Source organism: Macaca mulatta, chromosome 15 (genome assembly GCF_049350105.2).
Source record: "Macaca mulatta isolate MMU2019108-1 chromosome 15, T2T-MMU8v2.0, whole genome shotgun sequence".
Classification (NCBI taxonomy): Eukaryota; Metazoa; Chordata; class Mammalia; order Primates; family Cercopithecidae; genus Macaca; species Macaca mulatta.
Window position 1 is genome coordinate 48,194,056 of NC_133420.1, and position 23,635 is coordinate 48,217,690.

The following is a 23,635-nucleotide window of genomic DNA, read 5'->3' on the forward strand; positions in this document are numbered from 1 at the left end:
TTTTTTTTTGCAACTTCTGCCTCCCAGTTCAAGTGATTCTCCAGCCTCAGCCTCCCAGTAGCTGGGATTACAGGTGCCTGCCACCATGTCTGGCTAATTTTGTGTATTTTTAGTAGAGACTGGGTTTCACCATGTTGGTCAGGCTGGTCTTGAACTCCTGACCTCAGGCAATCCGCCCACCTTGGCCTCCCAAAGTGCTGGGATAACAGGTGTCAGCCACCGCACCCGGCCAGATTTCAGGTATCTTTTAGAGCTTGTATCTCCCAGGCCTAGAGATGGTTTGGGTGTACAAGGTGAAGGAGAAAGGATAGTAATGTTGCTTCTCTCATAGTGTTCTCATGAGAAATTAAATTAAATTTTGTCCAGGTTCCTCAAAAAAGCTAAACATAGAATTATTATATAAACCAACTATTCCAAAAGAATTCACAGCAGGAACGCAAACACACACTTATATACCAATGTTCATAGCAGCACTATTCTCAATAGCCAAAAGGTGGAAAAAACCAAAATGTCCATCAACAGATGAATGGGTAAACAAACTGTGGCCTATTCATACAATGGAATATTATTCAGCCATAAAAAGGAATGAAGTTCTGATGAATGTTTATAACATGAATGGGCCTTGACAACATGCTAAGTGAAATAAGTCAGTCACATATATTGCAAATATTGTATGATTCCAATTACATTGGGTACCAAAGTCACAGGGACAGGAAGTATAGTAGAGGTTGCCAGGGATGCAGGGAAGTAGGGAGTAGGCAGTTATTATTTAATGGGTACAGACTTTCTGTTTGTGATGAGGGAAACAATGGAAATAATGGTGATTGTTGCAGGGCACTGTGAATGAATGCAATGCCACTGAACTGTACACTGAAAAATTGTTAAAATGGTCAATTTCATTTACACAAATATTACCATAATGAAAAAATTGATCATTTACATAGAGTAATTAGCACATATCTGACCCATTGCAGTTTTAGCCCAATGGTTATAACTATTGTTTTCATATGTCTAGCCTAGCCTCTCTTTTTTCAGAGAAGAATCTCCCTTATTCTTAAGGCTGAGAGTTTTGAGTTTTTGGGTCTGTCTGCCCTGAAGCACTTCTTGACAACCTGAGTCCTTCCTGGTCATACTTGGCTCTCCTGTGGACACTGTCATTCATACACCTGCAAATCACAGTCCACTCCATAGGACGAGGTCCCCTCCTCATTGGAACCAGAGAGAAGAGAGCACAGGGAGGCCTCCCATCCCTTGCAGTCTTGCCCTCTTGGACTCTCTAAGGCTAGATCACTAGGCTTCAGCGGTGGGATAATCTCAGAGTGAACTTATTATCGGGGAGAGGAAAAGTGAAAGAACAGGGTAACTCAAGTTTTCTGGGAGTCTCCAGTGGAAAGAACCCCAAACTGAAAAGTTCTTCACAAGAACAGGATCCACCACTCCTGTCTCGCCCCCAGTGTATACTGAGCTGTCCCAGCCTACTGCTCTCAAGCCAGCTCCCTAAGGGATGCCTTCTTCAAGTCTCTGAATCTCTACCCACCAATGACTGGCCTTTTCATGGACAGGGTTACAGTCTGAGTCATTCTCTCTGGAGTAGTGCCCCAGTTGTAAGTGATACCTGCTGCCACTCAAGTCTCACAGAATAGCTGGATCCCTTGGACAGGAGTGGACCTCTGGTTTAAGTTATTTTACTTGAAGCTCCAGGGAGGGCTGTAGGGATGCTGGTTCCTGTTTCTGTAATGAACCAACATGCTACATTATGCACAGTCTTACCTCTCCACCAGAATGGGACATTTCATGTTCCATACAGTTTGCATACATACAGAAAAACAAAATATTCCCTAGAATAACAAGACATCTTATTCCTACTCCAGCGTCTCAAGCCCTGAACAACTTTGAAGCTTATTTCCAGTTCCTCTGGAGGATCTACCTGGATAATAAAAGTCACCCGTTTAGTGGCAGCCACTCAGAACAAACTCCAGGCTTGATCATCTTTTCTTGTTTATTTCTGAAGACTCCCTGGGATGAGATGAAGTTGCCAATTTTTTCTTGTAATATTGTTATTGTTATCACAGTCCAAGGGAAAGGAAAGTTTATTCAGTAAGTGCTATTGAAACAACTGGGCAATTATTTGGAGGAAAAAAATTCCTAGATCCTTGCCTTATACCTAACACAACACTAAAATAAATTTCAAAGGGATTAAAGATTTGAGTTTTAAAAGAAAGAGGAATTATATTAACTAAAAGAAAGAATTTAAACTCCTAAAAAGCATTCAATCAGAAGCAGATAGCCTGTTTACTTCTCATCAAAATATCCACAAATATGCACATATAGAAAAAGACAAAAACTGTTAATACTAAAAGAAAAAGGCTGACAAGTAAATGCCAAAATATAGTAGAAATCAATTTCTACTGCCATTATTTCTCTTTCTTTTCTTTTCTTTTCTTTTCTTTTCTAAGACAGGAGCTCACTCTGTTACCCAGACTGAAGTGCAGTGGTGCAATCATGGCTCATTGCAGCCTTGAGCTTCTGGGCTCAAGCAATCATCCCACCTCAGCCACCCAAGTAGCTTGGACTACAGGCATGTGCCACCATGCCTGGCTAATTTTTGTAGATACAGTTTCACCATGTTGCCCAGGCTGGTCCTGCACTCCAGGGCATAATCAACACACCCACCTCAGCCTGCCAAAGTACTGGGATTACAGTTGTGAGCCATTGTGGCCAGCCTACTGCCGTGATGTCTACTACCATGATTTCGTGGCAAGTGCAGCTGGTCCAGCACAGATGGGTTGCTCTTGCCTTCATGATAGAGCGACCTACCGATAAAAAGGTATGAGGAGGCTTTGGCTATCTCTCTCTGTATTTTTTGAGACAGATTGAGCTCTAATCCAATGCGATTACTGTACTTATAAAAGAGGGAAATTTGGATACAGAGACACCCACATAGGAAGAACATCATGTGAAGATAAAGGCAGAGATTAGGCGATGTTTTTGCAAGCCAAGGAATACCAGAGATTGCCAGCAAACCATCAGAAACAAGATGAGAGGCATGGAACAGATACTCTCACATAGCTCCAAGAAGAAACCAACCCTGCTCATACCTTGACCCTTCTCTTCTAACCTCCAGAACTAAGAGACAATAATGTTTGTGGATTAAGACATCCAGTTTATGGGTTTTCGTTATGGCAGACCTAGCAAAACTAACATATGCTACCCAGTGAAGATTTGCTCTCCATCTTCCACTGCTCCCCCACATCAAATAACTAGATCGTATCTGGTTAATGTCCAAAATGTCTCGTAGGTTCAGGTTCTACTCTGTTTCCATTGCCTCTGTAGACATATTGGGTAATTGGGTAATCAGTAAGCACCATGATAGGAGAAGATAGAAAGGCACTTAGTTGACCAAATGCAGCAAGGCTAGGTCAAAGCTGGTGTAAGAGGGAGAGGGTCTGGGATTCAAAAGTGATGTGGAAATGTTGGGGCTGGCAAGCACAGGTTGAGGGGATGCCTAACTTACGACGGTTGGAAAATGCTGAGACGGCAGAGGCTACACCAAATGTCCAAGGGGCGGGGCTGGCCAGAGGCCAAGATTTCCCTGGGTTTTGTCCCATGGCTGGCTTTGGGGCTGGATTTTCACCTGGGGTGTGTGTTGGGGTCTGAGTGGAGATCTTGGGGAGATCTTTGCTACTGGGTTTCTTTAGGGTGTGGCCGCGGGGCACACATCCAGAAGCACTGGCCTTGTGAAGCTCCCGAGAGTGTTCTTTGAACTACTGCAAACCCAACCAGCAGGTTTGCTGAAAAGTCGCCACGTTCCAGTCCAAAATGTGTGAGCCAAGAGGGTGCTTAGCATTCCCCAGGCCCAGTCCCAGCTCTCTCAAGAAATGGGAGACTTCACCGTAGCACTGGGAATTGGATTCTAAACTTTAGGATCAAGCAATGAAAGGACCTGGAGTAAGATACCTTCTTGACCTCCCTGAAGGGCTCTGAGCAGCTGAGCTTGCCTTTCTCTTTGCTCCCCCAGTTCTCCCCTTACTTCTCAATCTCCTACTCCCCATCACTCCTTTCCTTGCCTCCTCCTGCCTGTCTCCTTCTTCCTCCCTTTCTTCTCTCACCCCATTAATCCCCCCTTGTCACTATCACCTCCTCCCTCCAGTCTTTCCCCCTTCGCTGCCCCTTCTTTCCTCCGACCTTTCCTTCTCTTACTGCCCCTGTCTCCCACCTTTCTCCTCCCCCCCATATCTCCCTCTCCCTACCTCCTCCTCCTGTTCATCTTTCTCCTTCCCCCTTATTTTTCTATCTCCTTCCTCAGTCCCACTCCCCTTTCCACCCTCCTTTTGCCCGTCACTTCTCCTTCTCCCTCATTGCCCCCTCCCTCTCTCCTCCTCCCCGGGTCCTGCCCCACTCAGCTCTGTTTGCTTTTCTCCCGGATCCGGATGGAGGGGTTGCCCTGCCCATGCCCAGCCCTGCCCCACTTCTGGCAGCTTGGATCTCGCTTCATGGCTGAGGGCTCCAGGACTCAGGCCCCTGGGAAAGGGCCCCCACTCAGCATCCACTTCCTGCGAGCCCAGTATGAAGGCTTGAAGAGGCAGCAGAGGACCCAGGCCCACCTCCTGGTGCTTCCGAAAGGTAGGAATGGACAGGGGCTGGGGAAGGAGAGACTGACCGTGGGAGGACTGAGTGGCAGAGCCGCAGGGAGGCAGAGCCAGGGCTTTGCCAGCCCTCCCTCCCAGTGGGGAAGAGCAAGGGAGGCGGGCTCAGAGCAGCTCTGCTCAGCTGTCCCACCTGCTAAGGGAGCCAGGGGCCTCAGCCAAGCACCTGGCTGCCAGCACTGTTCCTGGCCTCTGCTCTGATGTTCTGATCTTGCTAGACTGGTCAGCCTGGAGGCTTGGCCCCCCTGCTAGCTCAGGTATGGTGATAGGAGCTCTGCTTCCTGGCTGGGTCTAACTAAGGCACCTCCTACAGACCAGAGAAATTCACTCTGGCGGTAGAAGACATGGCGTTCCCAACAGCCTGGGAACTGTCTGGGCCAGAGGACGCCTAGGGCTCAGAGACCCATGAGGCATCCCAGGCTCATCCAGCCTCAAACATTAGGCAAGGAGGTGTGATTGGACACAGAAATCCCCTACCCCACTCATGGGGAGAAACCTCCTCCCTTTGGGAACTCAGATTTCATTCCAGGAGGAAGTTAGAGGCACAGGGCTCAGAAACCAAGGGCTTGTCAAATCCCAGCCCTTCCTCCTCTAACAGAGGAACAGGTTGAGGGAGAAGGGAAGATGCCCTGAAAGGTCAAAGCTGGGCTCTGTGGGATTCTGTGGTTATTTGTAGAGTTCAGCAGACTCTTTGGGCTGCCCTTTGCCAGTACAGACTGGGCAAAAATCAGGGGCCAGAGGGACCTCTCTGTCTAAGGCAGGAAGTGTGCTGCTTTCTGGGAACAAAAGTGGCACCTCTGAGCTGAAGGAGCCCATCTCCCATTACCTGGGCTGTTGCCAACCAATGGGATCCTGCCCATTCCTGGCAGGAGTGAACTGGCACAGCCAGTCACCATCTCTGCAGGGCATAAACTGAAATGTTCCTAAAGCTCTATCCCACCCTGGAGGGTGTTTATTCATTCAGTTATTCAACAAACATTTATTAATTTAAATCCCTTCAAAAGGAAACACCATGCTTAATACACCTGCAATTCAGACTTACAAATCTAATTGCTTAGTGGGGGTGATCCAAAGACATCTCAAATTCAACACACCCCCAGAGAATTCACTATCCCCTGTGCTCATCCTTTCTCCTGCTCTTGGTAACTCAGTGCCCCCTTTCCCATCGTTACCAGGTGCTAAATTATGGTTCATGCAAGGAGTGCCCAGGTGTGGTTTTCTCCAAGAAGACTTCTGACCTTCCGGCTACATCAGGGTCATTCAGGGCACTTTCAGCAGTTTGCAGTTCCACCTTTTTTTTTTTTTTTTTTTTGACACAGATTCTCACTCTGTCACCCAGGCTGGAGTGCAGTGTGGTGCAATCTCGGCTCACTGAAACCTCTGCCTCCCAGGTTCAAGCAATTATCTCTGCCTCAGCCTCCTGAGTAGCTGGATTACAGGCACCTGCCACCATGGCCAGTTAATTTTTATATTTTTTTTAGTAGAGATGGGGTTGATGGCCATGTTGGCCAGGCTGGTCTTGAACTCCTGACCTCAGGTGATCCGCCCACCTCAGCCTTCAAAGGTGCTGGGCGTGAGCCACCATGCTCGGCTGAGTTTCACATTCTTTATCTAACTGTGAGAGGCAGCATACTGTATAATGGAGTGGTCACGTACTGGGTCTTGGAGCACAGCCTGAGTTTGAGTTCCAGTTCTGCCATTTACTTAATATGCAGCTTTAAACAAGTTACGTAAATTTTCTGGGGCTCAGTTTCCTCACCTGTCAATTGGGAATAACTGTAGTACCCAAATCATAGGGTTATTGCAAGAATCAAATGAATTAATATGTATAAAACTCATCAAGGCTTTATGCACTGATTGACTGAGGACAAGATCAAATATGTCACATGCATCTGAGTAGGAAGGCCATTGGAAACACTGGCACTGAATGTGAAGGAGCAGGTAATTCTCCAGGGAAAAATCAGGGTAAGGTGACAAAAATAAGGTGAAAATGACACTAAGGAGGCAAAAGAGCAATTAATTGTCCCCTATACTTTAGCAACAGGATAGATGGTGATATGTTTCCTTGAGAATACAGGAGAAAAGGTTTTTAATAGAGAGAGATTAACTTGTTTTTGAATATACTGCATTGGAGATAGTTGCCTGTAGACCTTCCATCCAGCCTGGATCTCAGTCGGGCTGGAGATCTAGATTTGGGGTCATTCATCTATAGATGGTAGCTGAAGCCATGGGCATGGATAAAATTGTGGCAAATCCATGTGTAAATTAATAAGAAACTGGGATGAAAGTTAGAGTTCTGGAATACTCAAATATTTAAGGAACAAGAGGAAGAAATGAAGCCAGGGAAGATGGAGAGAGCAGTCAAAATTTGAGGAGAGGGATATCATTCAGCCATAAAAAGGAAAGAAATTCTGCCATATACTACAACATGGATAAAACTTGAGGACATTATGCTGAGTAAAGTCAGTCAGTCCCAAAAAGACAAATACTATATAATCCTATTTACATGAGTAAATGGGAGTAGTCATATATAGAGAGACAGAAAGAAAGCAGAATGGTGGTTGCCAGAGGCTGGGGCACGGGGAAGTGGGGTGTTATTGTTTAATGCTTATAGAGTGTCAGTTAGGGAAGCTGAAGAGTTCTGGAGATTGGGTCCACAATAACGTGAATGTACTGAACACTACTAAACTGTACACTTAAAAATGGTTAAGATGGTACATTTTATGCTCTATATATTTTACCACAATTAAACATATTTTAAGTGGTAGAAAAAAATCAAGAGCAATTAATGTCATGAAGCCAAGTTGGTAGAGGGATTTTAGAGGACCATGATCCTCAGTGCCTATTGCAGCAGAGAGACCCAGGAAGACAGAGTGAGCATTGAGATTGGGCTCCTGCGAAAGCTAGAAGTCAATGTCTCAAGACATTGGTTTGCATTTAGAAGCTCAGAAATTCTAGGAGCTGATCGATGAAAGGAAGGGCTCCAAAATTAGCTTTCTTCACCCCGTCTTAGCATTATGCGATGGATCCAGGTTCTGGAAATTCAGTTACAAGTAGCAGTGTGCCTTCCCTGATGCAACGCAAGTTCTCAGGGGAACTTGAGCTACTCTCAGAAGTCTGTGGAGCCCCAATTACCCCCAGTGATTGATATCCAAAAGGAATATGCTTTTGTCGCAGTCAGACACTGTGTGACTCGCCTTATGTAGAAAAAGGGATTAGGGTCGGGACTTATATCTGGGCTGGATGTTTTATATTACATTTCATTGAACATTCCTAGCAGCCCTGTAAGGTAGCTCCCTTTTTAAGATCTCCATTTTATAGATGAGGAAATGGAGGCCTAGGGTCTCCTAGTGAGTCAGTGGTGAACTCAGGACCAGACCTCATGTCTGCCTGACTCTGGCTTGATGAGAGCAGCTCCACCAAAGGTCTCAGGCAGTTAGGATGAATTTTGATTCTTCTTTCCTCCCTGAGTCTCCCTACCACTCTCTTCGTTATTCTCTCCACCCACTTCCTCCATCCCCACTGAAGAGAGAAATCAAGGAGGGGCTCAAAATATCCCTTCTCCAATTTGTATCTCCTAGCGAAGTGAATCAAAGATGAAGAATGAAGAAAGTATTATAGATAACGAGTACATTTCCTTCATCGCCAGTCCCTAACTGACCAAAACCAAAACAAAACAGATAAAAAACATGATACAAAATTTCCCTGTACTCTTCAGGCAATTACCCTAATTCTCTTTCTCTTGTACAGTGAAGAGCAGGCACCATCCCAAGATGTGGAGGGTACTGCCACAGAAGGCTCATGGTGATTCTCAGCAGAGGCTGCTTTGGGGTGGGATCCCTGTGTACCTCCCAGCCGAACTCTCTTTCCTTTCCTCTGAACCGCAGGCTGGGACTGACAGTTGAACAAGACTGTCCACCTTCAGTCCTTTCCTTCTAAACTCGTGATGGGAGAGGATACCAGTTTCTAGGTTCTCTCATTGTGTCTCCCTCCTTCCTTGTTCTCAAATAGGTACATAACAGGTTGGATATTTATAAAAGTTTCCTTCGGCCGGGTGCAGCGACTCATGCCTGCAATCCAAGCACTTTGGGAGGCTGAGGCAGGTGGATCACAAGGTCAGGAGATCGAGACCATCCTGGCTAACACAGTGAAACCTCGTCTCTACTAAAAATACAAAAAAAAAAAAAAAAAAATTAGCCAGGTGTGGTGGCGGGCACCTGTAGACCCAGCTACTCAGGAGGCTGAGGCAGGAGAATCGCTTGAACCCAGGAGGCGGAGGGCGGAGGGTGCGGTGAGCCAAGATCGCGCCACTGCACTTCAGCCTGGGCAACAGAGCAAGACTCTGTCTCAAAAATAAAATAAAATAAAATAAAACAAAACAAAACAAAAGTGTTTCCTTCATTTCATGCTGGAAAATAATACTAAGGAACTAATGCAGTTACAAAGCCGAAACAAATCTTGAGAGCCTCACACTAGAGTTAATGTTGACAGGACAGTAGTTGTTGGCTGAGATGGCTGCAGCTGGTCTTCTGTTTCTTTTGGATCCCTGGAATTGGAGCTCAGGGGCTTCCTTCTGACTTTATTCTTCCGACATCGTCTCCCCACTCTTGCTCTGTCACCTCCAGGGTCTTCTGTGATAACAGGTGATGGGACAGACAAGTGAACCTAAATGACACTTTTGAGGAGCTCCAAACTGGTCACACACTTGCTTTCTATAAGGCAAATGCTTTTCAGTCATTCCAACCCCTGTCACTGCCACCAAGAGTTAACAATGAACTATCATATTCCACTAGGTGGTTTAAAGAAAAGTCCCCAAGAAAAAAAAGAGACATTGGTCTGCCTCTTCCACCTAAAGCCAGTTCTGAGGAGCAGTAAATGCTGCAGATGTCTTCCCAGAGCAGTGCCTGTGGACTAGAAGGATAATGTTTCGTTCTCTAAAAGGAGCTGCTTCAAAACACAACTCCTCTCTTTTGCCTTGGGTTGTAAACCCACTATCAGAATCCCAGGACACAGCCCGGTGCAGTGGCTCACGCCTGTAATCCCAACACTTGGGAGGCTGAAGCGGGCAGATCACTTGAGGCCAGGGGTTCAAAACCAGCCTGGCCAACATGGTGAAAATCACATCTCTACTAAAAATACAAAAATTAGTCAGACAGGGTGGCGGGTGCCTGTAATCCCAGCTACTTGGGAGGCTGAGGCAGGAGAATCGCTTGAACCCAGGAGGCGGAGGTTGCACCACTGCACTCCAGCCTGGGCAATGGAGTGAGACTCCGTCCCAAACAAAGAAAAACAAAACAAAAAAAAGAATCCCAGAATACAAAACCCCATAAGTTAAGAATAATGTTTTCCACTGGTGAGCATATGTGAACCCAAATGTGTGTGAGTCTATGTGTGCTCTTTGCCTTTCTTTAAGCCCCAAATGCTAGTTTCCTATCTCCTCCCAGAGTTCCCTCCTTCACTTCAGTGTTTGGCCCTCTGTTATGCCTGAGATTTTCCAGGCATTATAAATATGCATTTTTGTCTCTCTACTCAACTAGGACACACCCAGGAAGGTATGGGTTTTGTCTCAATGTTCATTGCTGTATTCCCAGGACCTGGAATAAATAATGCCTGGCCCATATTAAGTGCTCAATAAATATGTGCCGAACGAATGAATAATTGTGTGTGTGTGAATATATATGGGTGAGGTGTGAAAGGGCATGTGTGTGAGCATACAAGTGAGACCCTGTGTATGTACACATGTACACACATGCAATGTACCAGGAACCTTCTGGGGATGGCCTTCCTTCAGCTTGAAAGTAATGAGACCCCCTAAGTGAGAGATGCCCCTGTCCCATCCAGTGATGACCCTGCTGGTGCTTTCTCTTTTCAGGAGGAAACGCGCCTGCTCCTGCGGAATCGATAGTCAATGCTGTTTGGATTAACAAGGAGAGAGGGAGCTCACTGTCCCTGGAAGAGGCAGATTCCAAGGTGGACGGGAGGCTGGAGGAGGCTGCCCAGGGCTGTCTTCAGGCCCCCGAGTCTCCGTGGCACACGCACCTGGAGATGCATCATTTGGTTCAAACCTTCCCCCAGGACACCAGTCATCAAGTACATCATAGGGGCAAGCTTGTGGAATCTGACCAAAGGCTCCCTCCTGAAGGAGACACACACTTGTTTGAAGCCAATCAGATGATTCAGCAAGCAACCGGAATCCCAGAGGCTGCCCAGCTTCCATGCCAGGTGGGCAATACCCAAACAAAGGCAGTGGAATCTGGCTTAAAATTCAGCACTCAATGTCCTCTTTCCATAAAGAACCCACACAGGTCTGGCAAACCAGCTTACTATCCATTTCCCCGGAGGAAATCTCCCAGGATCTCCCAAGCTGCCCGGAACCTGGGCTTATATGGCTCACCCTGAAGCTTTCTATTCTGCCAGATGTCTTGACCTTGAGGCCACCTATGGCCTCATGGAAGAACCAATGAGGCAGAGCCACGACTAGGTCTCTAGCTATGAGCAAGAACTGTACTAACCCAATTATAGGAATTGTGGGAGATGAACTTCACAGTGGTAACATGGGTTTACCCTTCAATAAGAAACTTCCCAGGCCAAGTGGCCCACAGTTTAGGATAAAGAGGACTGTCTGGTCAGTGCAGCCCCATTCTGACATTGATATGAGGTCCTGGCTATCCATTCCTTGGGGAAGACCAGTAAGACATCTGTTCCATCACTGGAACTGGAGAATTTTGAAACATAAACCAGGGACTCTAGCCAATAGAATGCCTTAGCAATGCCCAGGGGTCAATGGGTATGGGCATTCTTGTTTTCAATGTCTTCTGATGATTTCTCACATATTCTGGAGAAGACCAGCTCTGAGAATTCAGACGCTTCTTCTGGTGGCTGTGTCTGGGGGGCCATCTCACTTAGAAGTCACAACACTCATTGGCAGTGATCACATCATTTCAATTTGGGCTTCCCAAAGTATGGTTACCCTGTATGAAGGTCAGATCAATGCTACCTACCATTTTGTGTCTTTAAGGAATCTTTAGAAAGGGCTGATCATCTGTCACTGCTCACTGAGACATGTACATTCCAACATCATCACAGATTTATCTCCTTCCTTCCTTCTCTCCCTCCCTCCTTCTGTCTCTCCCTCCGTTCCTTCCTTCCTTCTTTCCTTCCTCTCTTCCTTCCTGTCTATTTCTCTCTCTCTCTGCAAGTTAATTTCTTATTAAAAACTGCCACTCATTGAAGATATATAATGATGGGATCCTGAACAAAAAGAGGCAAAGAAATTCTCCTGCTTGAAAAATATGCATTTCCTAGAGACTGCCTCCTGTTTAGTCCAACTTGGATCACTCAGATCCTTCCTGGGATCAAATACATATTTTTAAACGTAAGCAAAGCAAACCAGGTGTTACTTGGGTGATAGGAAAAAAAGCTTGTCTTTCCTGATTAATGTTTAGCTTTAGTAATGCTATTTAAACACACCTAAGGTGCCTTTCCCTCATCTCAGGTGCTTTCTCTGTAAAGTTTCACCCCCACCTTTCTTTTCTCCCCATGGCCATCCAGTCTTGCCCATCTACAACCAGAGTTGTTAACTAGCAGTGTCATTACCTGTCAAAAACATGTAGGTGCCTCCTTGAACCACCCAGAAATCCACTCCAATTTGGGGATTGTCATTCCTTTTGTGAATAATTAATACAATTCAGTTGTTTTTAAAATATTCTAATAAAAAAGGACATTTTCTCAAAAAACTTTGTCCTTTGTTTTTGTTTTTAAAGAAGTATCCCACAAGAAATGTATCTTTCTGTAGGTTTGCTTTTGTTTCCTGTTTTTGGAGATGGAGTCTCGCTCTGTTGCCCAGGATAGAGTGCAGTGGTGCAATCTCGGCTCACTGCAAACTCTGCCTCCCGGGTTCAAGCCATTCTCTTGCCTCAGCCTCCCAAGTAGCTGGGATTACGGGCATGCACCACTACCCCAGCTAATTTTTTGTATTTTTAGTAGAAACGGGGTTTCACCATGTTGGCCAGGCTGGTCTCGGACTCCTGACCTCCCTCGGGTGATCTGCCTGCCTTGGCCTCCGAAAGCGCTGGGATTACAGGTGAGAGCCACCGCACCCGGCCAGTAATTACATCTTTTTTTTTTTTTTTTTCTCCTGCCTCAGCCTCCCGTGTAGCTGGGATTACAGGCATGCACCACCATGCTCAGCTAATTTGTATTTTTAGTAGAGATGGAATTTCTCCATGTTGGCCAGGCTGGCCTCGAACTCCCGACCTCAATCTGCCCTCCTCGGCCTCCCAAAGCACTGGGATTACAGGCATGAGACACCGCGCCCAGCAAAAGATAGAAATAACCCCTCCATGACCATGGCAGTGACTCAAACCTGCAATCTTCTGATCCAAAGTCAGATGCCTTACCCATTAGGCCACACAGCCACTGGCTGGTCAAGTCTTTGTTCAAAATGCCAAGAGCCTGGGATGGTCTCCACCGATAACATTAGCAAAAGAAGGTTTTCCTCTTCTCTTCCTAAGGTAGAAAAAAACCAGCTCACATTGTAAGTCCTGCATCAGGCAGGCCACCTTTACCTAGGGTTCCCCCAGGCTTCCATTTCCCAGTGAGGACTCCCCATGTGGCTGCCTGGTACGCACCATGCTTCAGTCTCCCCTAGTAGGAGGAGGACTGATCAGGGTCCAGTCTGGGCACTGCTGTTGGCAGAGGTGTGACCTTTATTAGATGAATTAAAGTCAGAGATTTCAGAGCCAAATCTCAGAGCCACAGATTTACCAGTTTAAGTGAAGGAGATAATCTTCCCTGGGGTGGTGAGGAATGTGGAGGACAGACGTTTTCCCTAAGCTAGAAACAGAAAAGGTTTTTTCCAAGAACAGCTACCAATTCAGCTGGGTCTAACAGCTTCTTCCTCACTAGGGGATAGGCTGCCCTCACACTATCTCAGTCGGATTCCCTAACTTTTCAGTCACTCCCTGACATTGAAGCCGTTCATTTCAGTTGGTAAAACTTGGAACCGTTCAAATGTCAAAGTTCATCGCATAGTCAAGTCAGAGTCTACCAAGCTCCACCTCCTCCCAGCACAGCCTTGACTGATGCCTTTAAGGCTGGAGGGAGCGGCTCATTCCCACATTCTTCTTTCTCTGTTTACACAGATTTTTGACAAGGGGATAGGAAGGATGGAGAAGAAGCACAGATAGCCCTTTACGTGGCTGGCCATGGCGTAGTTTTGGTCTCTTCCCTTGGCCATTTACGCTGGCCTGGCTTGTCATCTATAGGTTTGGTATGGATACGTGGTGGCCCCAATGGGCTCCTGCTGAGGAGGGACTTATCCCAAGCAGCCCGCTAGCTTGGGGGGGGTGGTCCCTTGGGAAGATGGTTATGCCTGGTCAAGCTGCCTCCACCCCATTGCATCAGGAGACCATTCTTTTTACTCTTTGCCCCAAGTTCATCTACCTCTGCTAGCCCAGCTCAGCCTGTAGACTCATAGGCAGCAGGCATGTTCTGCACCTGTGCGAGGTGATCATCCCTGCACCTTCTCTTTCTGGCCATTCTATACTCTTCTGTTTCCACTGAAGTCTCTCCTTTCTCCTGACCAGTCATCTAGTGGGAGGGTAATGTGTCAGTCTTCATTCTTGCAGACACTACTTTATTTATTTATTTATTTTTGAGGTGGAGTTTTGCTCTTGTTCCCGAGGCCGGAGTGCAATGGCACTATCGTGGCTCACTGCAACCTCCGACTCCTGGGTTCAAGCGATTCTCCTGCCTCAGCCACCCGAGTGACTGGGATTACAGGTGCACGCCACCATGCCCGGCTACTTTTCATATTTTCAGTAGAGACAGAGTTTTGCCATGTTGGTCAGGCTGGTCTTGAACTCCTGACCTCAGGTGATCACCTGCCTTGGCCTCCCAAAATCCTGGGATTACAGGTGTGAGCCACCTCTCCAGGCCGACAGTACCATCTTTAAAAGAAAGGTTCTGCTGGGTGCAGTGGCTCATGCCTGCAATCCCAGCACTTCGGGGGGCCAAGGCAGGTGGATCACCTGAGGTTAGGAGTTCGAGACCAGCCTGACCAATATGGTGAAACCCTGTCTCTACCAAAAATACAAAAATTAGCCGGGCTTAGTTGCTTGTGCCTGTAATCCCAGCTACTCAGGAGGCTGAGGCAAGGAGAATCACTTGAACCCGGGAGGCGGAGGTTGTGGTGAGTCAAGATCCTGCCACTGCACTCCAGCCTGGGTGACAGAGCGAGACTCTGTCTCAACAAAAAAAAGAAATGTTCTTTGCCCTCCCTCTTTCCCCTTTGGCTTTGAGAAGAATAGTCAGGTGGGGTGTATGTGTATATGTGTTTTTCTTTTTTTCTTTTTCTTTTTTTTTTTTTTTTGAGACAGAGTTTCACTCTGTTACCCAGGCTGGAGTGCAGTGGTGCGATCACAACTCACTGCAGCCTCAACCTCCCAGGCTCAAGCAATCCTCCCACCTCAGCTTCCTGAGTAGCTGGAACTATCCGTGCATGCCACCACGCCCAGCTAATGTTTGTATTTTTTGTAGAGACAGGGTCTCATTATGTTGCCCAGACTGGTCTCGAACTCCTTAGCTCAAGTGATCCACCTGTCTCAGCCTCTTAAAGAGCTGAGATTACAGGCGTGAGCCGTAGCATCCGGCCTTAGTCAGGTGTTTAATTCCATGGAGAGGAGAAGAGGGAATTAGCTCCATACAAACACTGAATGTCCCTATTGTGGCTCAGAAAACAGTGCCCCCAAGAGAAGGCCTCAGAAGCAAAAGGTTTTCTCTGACCTTCTCCTGCCCTCCTGTCTCTCAGTGCCATTCTCCCCCCGGGCTAGCCATAGATACTAGAATGCCTCTTCCCTAAGGTGGGTCATAGAAAGCAGAACCCTGCCCTGGTATGGTGGCTCACACCTGTAATCCCAGCACTTTGGGAGGCTGAGGTAGGTGGATCACCTGAGGTCAGGAGTTTGAGCAGCCTGGCCAGCATGGTGATAACCCCATCCCAACTAAAAATACAAAAAATACAAAACTCCAGCCACTTTCTAAGTCCAGAAGTTCTTTCCTGGGCCTTTGAAATTTTTTTTTTTTTCCCTCAGTGGCGCAATCTTGGCTCACCGTAACCTCTGCCTCCTCCCAGGTTCAAGCGATTCTCCTGTCTCAGCCTCTTGAGTAGCTGGGACTACAGGCACGCGCCACCACGCCTGGCTAATTTTTGTATTAGTAGAGACGGGGTTTCACCATGTTGGCCAGGCTGGTCTTGAATTCCTGGCCTCGTGATCAGCCCACCCTGGCCTCCCAAAGTGCAGGTATTACAGGTATGAGCCACCATGCCCGGCTATTTCCTGGGCATCTTGATTCCAGGCAGGATATGTAGAGAAAATATTGCAACTTGCCTGTAGCTGTCTCCTCGCCCTCCCTCTAGGCACTCAGTCTCCTGGGGAGATACCAACTTAAGACCCTACCTTAGGAAAGGACTTATTCCAAGGTCCCTGCTCACTCACAAACTAGGACTTCCTTAGTACCTCTGTGTGCACATGTGTGTGGGGGAGGAAGATTCTCCACAGTGGCCAAGGGGGAGGTTGGTGGGGATGAGTAGAGAGAAGGGAACTAAGAAGTCCAGCTCTGGCCGGGCGCGGTGGCTCAAGCCTGTAATCCCAGCACTTTGGGAGGCTGAGGCGGGTGGATCACGAGGTCAGGAGATCGAGACCATCCTGGCTAACACGGTGAAACTCCGTCTCTACTAAAAAAATACAAAAAAATTAGTTGGACGTGGTGGCGGGCGCCTGTAGTCCCAGCTACTCTGGAGGCTGAGGCAGGAGAATGGCGTGAACCCGGGAAGCGGAGCTTGCAGTGAGCTGAGATCTGGCCACCGCACTCCAGCCTGGGCGACAGAGCGAGACTCCGTCCCCCCCCAAAAAAAAAAAAAAATCCAGCTCCTTCCGTCCTTGGGGGAGCTAGAGTCAAACTCCCTCAGAATGTCACACCCATCTAGGACATGTCCCCATAGTGGTGGGAGAAACTGCCTCAGAGAGGGGTTGGGTCATGGCCCTAGTTAATACTGTGAAAGGAAAATTAAAACTCAGGACCTCAAATCACTCTGCCAGAAGGAAAAAAAAAAAAAAAAATGCTAAAAGCTGAGTCATACATGAAACTGCCTTTCCTTTTGTTCCTAAACAGATAGCTACAGATAAAATGTTAAATATCTCCACAGGCAGCTACTCTGCTTTCACCTTATCTTATGTAAACACTGATTTACTCTTTGTGAGACAAATCCATAATTGACTATTCCCCTACCTAGTCCTTTTCCCTTGCAACTTGTAGATTTCCAGACCCTCCCTCTTTCCCCTCCAGCTGCTCTTCCCCTTTAAATAGTGAAGTCCTGGGAGTCATCTTTGGAGAAAGGCACAGACCACACAGACTGTGTCTGTGATTCCGTATTTTTCCTTCTGGGCATATCCTTAACCTTGGAAAAATTAACTCATAAATTGTTTCAGACCTGTCTCAGAGCAATACTTTATGTCTGGTCCCTGTTTTGAACTTTCATATTTGAAAAACATTAATTTTTACTTGGTTTTCTTGGGTTTTGAGAGAAGCATCTGAAATTCTTTTAGTCCGGAAAAATTATAAATCTTCTCCAGCGGCACCTCCAGCCTCAGGTTCTTCCTGAGAGGATGCTTCTTCTGTTCATCTTATTTGTTTAAAAATCCCTGCACCCCAGCTTGTGAGTAGGGTGCCCCATATTGAAGGTAAAAATTCTAGCAAGGTGATATCACTTGCTTAAGGTAGCACAGCTAGCAAATTGCACAAGGAAACAGCAAACTCAGGCAGCCACAAGCCACATACCAGAGCCTAAACTCTTTTTTACTATTATTATTATTGTTGAGACGGAGTCTTGCTCTGGTTTGTGGCCCAGGCTGGAGTGCAGTGGCAAGATCTTGGCTCACTGCAACTTCCTCCTCCCAGGTTCAAGCGATTCTCCTGCCTCAGCCTCCTGAGTAACTGAGATTACATGTATGAGCTACCATGCTCGGCTAATTTTTGTATTTTTAGTAGAGACGGGGTTTCACCATGTTGGCTAGCTGGTCTCAAACTCCTGACCTCAGGTGATCCGCCTGCCTCAGCTTCCCAAAGTGCTGGGATTATAGGTGTGAACCACTGCACCCAGCCTTTCTTTCTTTCTTTCTTTCTTTCTTTTTTTCAGAGTCTAAACTCTTAACAATGTTAAACTATCTCCTCCTGACTCCTTCCCTTCACTTATTTTTATAACATCATAGCTGGGAAATCTACCCTCCAAATATTTTTGAATTGAAACTGCCAATGGTAAAATTGCTGCTTCTAACTGGAGGCTAGAGAGAATCCTAAGACTTTTCCTAAATTCTTCTTCATAAAACCTCACCTTTCCCCAGCCTTTGAGGTGCTGGTTGACCCTCCACATTCTTCACAAACATTCTTTCAGGTCACTTCCTTATTGAGAAAGACTCAGTCATGACTTCCAGCATTTTCTGTCTGCACGTAAATTCTGAAAGCTTTCGCCAGCTGTGATTGTGTTTCTCCCACAGCTAATGAACAACACACTTCCTAGAAACAGAAAGTTCAAGGAACTGAACTTTACATTTTTTCTTGGCCTTGTGTTTGTGACAATTACATTAAATTTCCCCCTCCGATTCCATCCAATAAGATGATACAACCACTGAAGTTGCCTTCCGTCTCTTCCCAGTAATTAACTATGATTTATTCTGTGTTATTAATCCTTGTATTTCCCCTCTGCCTGCTTGCTGATAACTCTCCCACCCTGTGTGAATCCACCCCCTGAATTCCTCAAATCCAGGATCATAATTAAGACTTGGTAGCGTACCAGCCCCTGAGCCCTGGCTGAGAAATAGGAGAAGGAGGAAAAAGCTGGTCGTGGCAAACGCTGTGTCTTCTGCCAACCCAAACCCCAGGTGTTTTTAAGGGGGGCTGAACTGGCTCTCAAAATCAGTATCAGCCCCAGATCCAGATTAGCACATTTTCTCCCAATGCAGGAACTGCTTCTCTTTACAAGAAATGCAAGTGTGCCAGGCATGGTGGTTCACACCTGTAATCCCAGTATTTTGGGAGGCAGAGGCAGGCGGATCACCTGAAGTCAGGAGTTCGAGACCAGCCTAGCAAACATGGTGAAACACCGTCACTACTAAAAATACAAAATTAGCCAGGTATGGTGGTGTGTACCTGTAATCCCAGCTACTAGGGAGGCTAATGCAAGAAAATAGCTTGAACCTGAGAGGTGGAGGTTACAGTGGGCCAAGATCTTGCCACTGCACTCCAGCCTGGGCAACAGAGTGGGACTCCACCTCAAAAAAAAAAAAAGGAAATGCAGGTGCTCTTGTGGTGGGAGGGTTCTGAGAGCAAGACCTGTCTCTCTCTTGCCATGGGTCCCTTTCTCTGCCAGTTTCAGAATCCACTTGCTGGATTCTCCCCCAAGACTGGAGGAGCCTTACTCTCCTTTGAAAGCATTGCTCACGATACCAGTGGCTGCACTCACAACCTGAGGACTGCGGGGATGCCCCTGCCCAAATCCCAGGATCCTCTCTACTGAGCATTGCCACAAATTAACAAGATCAATGAGAAGACCCCGACCAGTCAGGCACACTGCCAGTCCCCAAAGGGTACGTGTGCAGAGGAAATACGTGGCAAAACCCTGATGAGTCGAGCCAGATTTAGATGGCCTACAAGGCCTCTTTTTGTTTTACTAACCTTGGGCCCAGACCAAGGTGGCCTTATGCTCTGAGACGGTGTTTCTCAACAGTGATTGCACAAGAGAATCATCAGGAAGCTTGGAAAATATTCAATTAAATGACAATCTCTGAAGTAGGGCTTGAGCATTGGCATTCTTTGTTTCTGTTGATCAAGGCATAAACTATGTAAAGTGTGGGAAGTATGCTAATCTTGAATATAGCTTATGTATTAGCTATTATGTATTATGTATGTATTAGTCCATTTTCATACAGCTATGAAGAAATACCCAAGATGGGTAATTTATAAAGAAAAAGAGGTTTAATAGACTCACAGTACCATATGGCTGGGGAGGCCTCACAATCATGGCAAAAGGTAAAGGAAGAGCAAAGGCACATCTTACATGGCAGTAGGCAAGACAGCAAGTGGAGGGGAACTGCCCTTTATAAAACCATCAGATATCATGAGACTTACTTACTATCACGAGAACAGCACAAGAAAAACCCGCCCCCATGATTTAATTACCTCCCACTGGCTCCCTTCCATGACACATGCGGATTATGGGAGCTACAATTCAAGATGAGATTTGGGGCTGGGCATGGTGGCTCACAGCTGTAATCCCAGCACTTTGGGAGGCCAAGGCAGGCAGATCACTTGAGATCAGGAGTTCAAGACCAGCCTGGCCAACATGGTGAAACCCTGTCTCTACTAAAAATACAAAAATTAGCCAGGCGTGGTGGCCTATACCTGTAGTCCCAGCTACTCAGGAGGCTGGGGCAGGAGAATTGCTTGAACCCTGGAGGCAGAGGTTGCAGTGCACCGAGATCATGCCACTGCACTCCAGCCTGGGCAACAGAGTGATACAGTAAGACTCCACCTAAAAAAAAAAAAAAGTTGACATTTGGGTGAGGACACAGTCAAACCATGTCTATGCCTATATCTACATCTATATCTGCTTATTTTCACAGATACAGATACCTACACACCTGTGTGACACAGATCAAGATATACATTTTGAGAATTCTAGAAAATCACCTTCAATCTCTTCCTGGTAATTAACCACAATTTATTTTTCCATTCTCCTGTTTCTACTTTTTGCCATATGCATACAGCAAGCATTTTTCATTTTACACATCCTTTCGTGGACATTTGCTTCTATTTCTCTTTAAATCTCCCTACCCCTCTTTTTTTACAGATACCTGTCTGGGTGAGCTGGTTTCAAGCATGGGTATTTTTTGAAAGCTCCCCCTGGTGATTCTAGAATTCTAAGATTCAGCATTGAGACCCACTGCCTTAGGACCACACTGATTATAAACAGAGGTACAAATTTGCTCGATGGATAGAGGCTTCTCTGTGAGGCTGAGCACAGAATTGTGGGAATCTTCATGTCCCTCCTTCTTTGGGTGCCACTCTTATATTCCACTTGAGTTCCCATGATCGGGAGAAGGGGTTGGCGAGGGTCCTATGGGGGAGGCAGCCCCATGCGTATTTTATCACACCAGCTCTGTGAGTAGAAGGCAAGGAAGTCACCCAGATGAGGCTCTGAAAAAGACTGTAGGCCAGAAGATCCTTTTTGTCCCTCCTACCAACAGGTAGGTCCTGATAAGAGGCCCTGCTGTATCCTTGAGAACCATCTCAGAGGACCCTCTTTTGGGATGCAGCTTCCTCATCCCAAAGCTTTGGAAAACCCTGAGCTTCCTCACTAGGGCAGACCTGTCTGCCTTTCATCATTACATGGAACCAGAAGTGTGCTGATGACTTCCTGTCTTGGAGTTTCTCTAATTTCAGCATTATTCTTGAGATGAACTGGAAGTCATATGAAGATCAGAGAGGACTCAGTGATTATAACGAGGCAGGCTTCAGGGCGAGGGCCTGGAATGATTTGGGCAAGAAACTCCTGAGAAACCTCTCTCAGGTATTTAGCCAGAGGTGAGGAGGGTGGGCAAAGAGTTATTTTCAGGGTATTTTTCAGACACTTTGAAAATGTTAGGGTGGTTAATTTCAGAGTGATTTTGAATCCCAACAAATCTCCTATGTCTCACTCAGTGGTTCTAAAGTGTATTCTGCAAGCCAGCAGCATCGGGGTCACCTGGAAATATGTCCAAAATGAAAATTATTTGGCCACACTCAGCCCTGTTGACTCAGAAACTCAAGAGGGAAGGGCCAGCAGTCTGTTGTAGCAAGCCCTCCATAGGATTCTGATGCACACTCAACTTTGAGAACCACTATTTGTGATAAGAGTCTACCCCCTGCCTTAATGGGTGATCAGTATGGAGAAGTCACATTTGGTAGATTTCCCCTTGTAAACTTTTTTTTTTTTTTTTTTTTTGAGTAAAAAAAAAAAAAAAATCCACCTTAGCATCCCAAGCGTTTGGACAGAGACACAGAGAATTGCTTACTAGTTTCGGGGAGATTAGGACATTTTTGCAAGATAAGTAACTTTCAGCTCCATTTTCCTATCCAGTCTACAGAATGTCCATTCTGTTAGTCTCTGCTGACAGGGGAAAGGAGGTGGCAGAGTAAAAGATTCACTCCCTACCTGTCCCCATAGGAAGGGCATAGAATGTCTCACCCTTTGCTGCAGTAGCCTCCAGGCCTAGGGCTGTGAAGCAACCTTGTGTTTGCTTGCTGAGTTCCGGCTGGAGTGCATGATGCGGAAGTAAACAGAGTTTACACACAAAGAGAGAACATGTACTCAGTGTCTCTGCATGCCAGACTCTGGTACAAAAGCAACAGATATGGAGAAAGTCACGAGCTTTGTTCTTAAGGAGGGTAAGTAACAAAAGTTTAACCACTTGGAACAGGTACAACTTCTGGGATACGTCTGAGTCAGTTCAGGCTGCCATAATTGAATACCATAGACTGGGAAGCTTATAAACAGAATAAATGTTTCTGAAAGTTCTAGAGGCTGGGGAGTGTTAAGATCAATGCACTGGTAAATTCGGTGTCTAATGGGGGCCTGCTTCCTGTTCATAGACGGCCATCTTCTGGCTGTGTCCTCATATGATGGAAGGAGGAAGAGATCTCTCTGCGGTCCCTTTTTAATTTTATTTATTGTTTTCTGAGGTCTTTTCTATAAGAACACTAATGCCATTCATGAGGGCTCCATCCTTGTGACCCAGTCACCTCCCAAATACCCCATCTCCTAATATCACCAGATTGGGGTTCAGGATTTCAACATATGAATTTTGGGGTATGCAAACATTTACTCCATAACAGGAGATAATTAATTATCAACAACTTCATTTTTATCTTCCAAGGCCTTGGATGAAATTCAAGGCTGGGTGTGTCACTCACAGAAATGAAAACAACTTGTTCCAGTTCAGAACTTAATAAGTCCTGTCCAGCACAAGTTTAAAAACAAAAAAGCCTTCCAGCGTCTTTCTGAGGAGCTCTGGGCTGCACGTCTGCAGTGAGGAAGAATGGGAAGCTTGGGTAACTGCTCTCCCAACTTGAGCTTCTAGCTCTCATTCCAAGTTACTTAGAGAAGTTTCTGTCCTCTCCAGGGTTGGGAGTGTACAATAACTGGGAGGGAGGTGGGGTAGGACCTTACCTGAGTAATACTGTCATGAGATACATGGTTTTGGAAATTCACCCTCTGGCGGATGGGATCCTCCCCGGGCATGGGAGGAGGCACTTCTGCTTTTCCTGGTTGCTTAGAATCCATCTGCAACTCCTCTGCATGCAGGAGCCAACCTCCAGCTTGGTTGTGCTCTTGTTCCGTACCTCACCTCTCCAAGGCAGTGGTTGTAACCAGGATTAATAAAACCTTACACCATCCCTCTTAAATGTGAAGTCCCTCTCTGCTCCATGGGTCCCACGCATGCTTTGTGCTCACAATCTCAGGAGAGGAGGCCAACCTCGAGCAGCCATTAGGGACACCATCCGCTATGACCTGGAGCCCTTTGGAGCTCTCAGGTGTATCATGTTCTCCAATTTACAAGGAACAAATAAAAGCTGCTTGAGGGGCCGCTTTGAAGCCGCTTTCCCACAGCTTGAAATGAGGCAGGCATCCCCTACTACTCCCTCTTTATGGGTATAGGACTCTCAGCTGACTGACAGTTCTCGCCAACAACCTTCTAATTGCCAACCGCTGATGCGGGTGAGCTTGAAAATTATGTATGAAGTTAAACAGAAAATTACCGTATGACCTCACAATTCCATTCCTAGGTATACACCCAAAAGAATGGAAAAAAGGAACTCAAACAAGCACATGTAGACCCATGTTTTCAGCACTGTTCACGATAGCCAAACGGTGGAAACAACCCAAGTGCCCA

General features: G+C 46.4%; 1 protein-coding gene and 1 non-coding gene across 5 annotated transcripts; one reads left to right on the top strand and one right to left on the bottom strand.

The window, feature by feature from the left end:
* Positions 1-3,792: 3,792 nt before the first annotated feature.
* On the top strand, positions 3,793-22,260 carry C15H9orf152 (chromosome 15 C9orf152 homolog). Of its 4 annotated transcripts, XM_077965317.1 has the most exons (4): positions 3,865-4,623; positions 10,519-10,868; positions 20,327-20,409; positions 20,554-22,260. In XM_077965317.1, coding segments are annotated over exons 1-4 (627 nt in total). In that variant the 5' UTR covers positions 3,865-4,430; the 3' UTR covers positions 20,555-22,260.
* TRNAQ-UUG (transfer RNA glutamine (anticodon UUG)) lies at positions 12,990-13,063 on the bottom strand. Its single transcript has one exon. It is a non-coding gene; the product is annotated as a tRNA-Gln (tRNA).
* Positions 22,261-23,635: the final 1,375 nt, after the last annotated feature.